We start from the raw sequence: 2,097 nt of genomic DNA, 5'->3' as shown, positions 1-2,097 counted from the left end.
CTCATTGCTTTCTCATTTCCACGTGTTCTTTTGTTATTTATAACGTTATTTTCTTTAATTATTTTTTTTCTATTTCATTAAAAATAAAATACAAATAAACATTAAAAATTAATATAATAATTATTCTTTGAAGTTTTCTTCAAATGAATTAATCAAAATGACAGAAAGACACATGTTATAAATATGTTTATTCTATTTGATACAAAATATTTATTATTATAAGAAACTGTATGAATTATTAATAAAATACTTATCAATTAATTATTCAATTTTGATAATATACTTTTTTGAAGACATACAAGATAAACTATTTTAGATTCAATATTTATATTTCTAATAAACTAAATTTATACTTTCATTTTATTCATCAATTTCTTAACTCTTTGTTTATTTATTTCTATTTATTATTGTATCAACAATAACATTCATAAACAAATAGATTTATTCAATTATTATCATTTTATATTTATATTATCATTTATATCAAAAAGAATAAATAAGAAAAGAATAATAATAATATAAATGATAATCAATTATAATTTATTTCTACTTCAATTTATATTGTATTTCATTTATTGTATTTCTATTTCATTCATCATAATTCAAAACATTTTCTTGGTATTCTTTTATTTTTCTTTAATTCTTCTTCACATCCACATTCATAAAAACATCCATATCCAAATGATGTAATTGATGATGGTATATTAATTGATTTTAGTGATGTACAATAATTAAAACAATAATTTCCTATTTTACTAATTGATGATGGTATATTAATTGATTTTAATGATGAACAATATCTAAAACAACAATCTCCTATTTTTATAATTGATGATGGAATATTAATAGATTTTAATGATTCACATCCATAAAAACATTTATATCCTAATTTGGTAATTGAAGATGGAATAATAAATTCATTAATATCTTTCTTGCAAATATTCTTTCCATTGATTATTTCTAGATTTTCTGGTATTTCACAATTAATTAACACTGGTTCATTCATAAATATTCTTTCTTGACTAATAAATTGTATATTATCTATATTAATTGATTTTAATGATATACAATAATAAAAACAATCATTTCCTAATTCATTAATTGAAGATGGAATATTAATTGATTTTAATGATGAACATCCAATAAAACAACAATCTCCTATTTCATTAATTGTTGTTGGTATATTAATTGATGCTAATGAATCACAACCACTAAAACACTGATATCCAAGTGATTTAACTTCTGGTGGTATTGTATTTCCATATGATTTTCTATCTTCTTCTGTATATTCTATATTTTTACATTCATTTCCTTGTTCTTTCTCTTGTAAATATGTTGAATAACTTACTTTATACCATATTACTTTTTTAAATATTTTTCCATCATTAAATATTTCATCATATTTATTATAAATATGAAATGTTTCAATGTTAGTAAATAATTTTCTTGAATATTTATTTAATGGAATTGGATTAAAATGAAATCGTTCAATATTTCCTCTAAATCTTTTAACACCCATTTCTAAATTAATAAAGTCATTAATATCATTAAAATACATTGATGTTATCATTATTTCATTATATCCTAATTTCATTCTTGATTTATTATTTATTAGTTGTTTTTATAGTTCTTTTATTTTTATGTTTTAATTTCTTCTTTTTTATTATTTTATCATCATTCTATTTTTATTAATTGATATTTGTTATGAAAAACATTAAATAATAAGAAATAAAATAAAATGATAATTATTTTTATTTTTAATAAATTATAATTATTAAATATTTCATTTTATTTTATATTTTATTCATTGTTTCATTTTATATTTTATTTTTATTTAATAATATAATAATAAAATATGATAAAAGATAATAAATATAATAATAAATGAATAATCAATATATTTATAATAAAAGATAATATGATTAATGATATAATTAATGATAATATAATTAATGATAAATAATTATGATTTTATTTATTCTATTATCTTTTATTTTTATTCATTCTTAATTTATTCTTTTCTTTCTTTATTTTTATTATTATTAATTAGATTCGAAGATATCACGTCAGAGACAAAACACACTTCACTAAATTATT

At 17.1% G+C, this 2,097-nt stretch overlaps 1 protein-coding gene across 1 annotated transcript, besides 10 other annotated features; it reads right to left on the bottom strand.

Moving 5' to 3' along the window:
* The first annotated feature begins 45 nt into the window (after positions 1–45).
* Positions 46–125: a sequence feature (AT_rich).
* A 78-nt stretch (positions 126–203) lies between these two features.
* Positions 204–282: a sequence feature (AT_rich).
* A 157-nt stretch (positions 283–439) lies between these two features.
* Positions 440–546: a sequence feature (AT_rich).
* Positions 547–595: 49 nt separating this feature from the next.
* On the bottom strand, positions 596–1,594 carry EDI_003430 (uncharacterized protein; the record flags this gene model as incomplete). Its single annotated transcript, XM_001737933.1, has 1 exon — positions 596–1,594. One exon carries the CDS (start codon positions 1,592–1,594, stop codon positions 596–598), a length of 999 nt encoding a protein of 332 aa, XP_001737985.1.
* Positions 1,024–1,079: a sequence feature (AT_rich).
* Positions 1,564–1,690: a microsatellite.
* A 23-nt stretch (positions 1,691–1,713) lies between these two features.
* Positions 1,714–1,779: a sequence feature (AT_rich).
* Positions 1,780–1,831: a microsatellite.
* A 6-nt stretch (positions 1,832–1,837) lies between these two features.
* Positions 1,838–1,950: a microsatellite.
* Positions 1,951–1,969: 19 nt separating this feature from the next.
* Positions 1,970–2,044: a microsatellite.
* Positions 2,045–2,048: 4 nt separating this feature from the next.
* Positions 2,049–2,097: part of a repeat region that runs on past the window's edge.

The sequence above is a fragment of the Entamoeba dispar genome, genomic scaffold (assembly GCF_000209125.1).
Source record: "Entamoeba dispar SAW760 scf_1105229460975 genomic scaffold, whole genome shotgun sequence".
In the NCBI taxonomy this organism is placed as follows: domain Eukaryota; phylum Evosea; order Mastigamoebida; family Endamoebidae; genus Entamoeba; species Entamoeba dispar.
The sequence above is the reverse complement of the archived record's forward strand: the minus strand, read 5'-3'. Positions and strand labels throughout refer to the sequence as shown.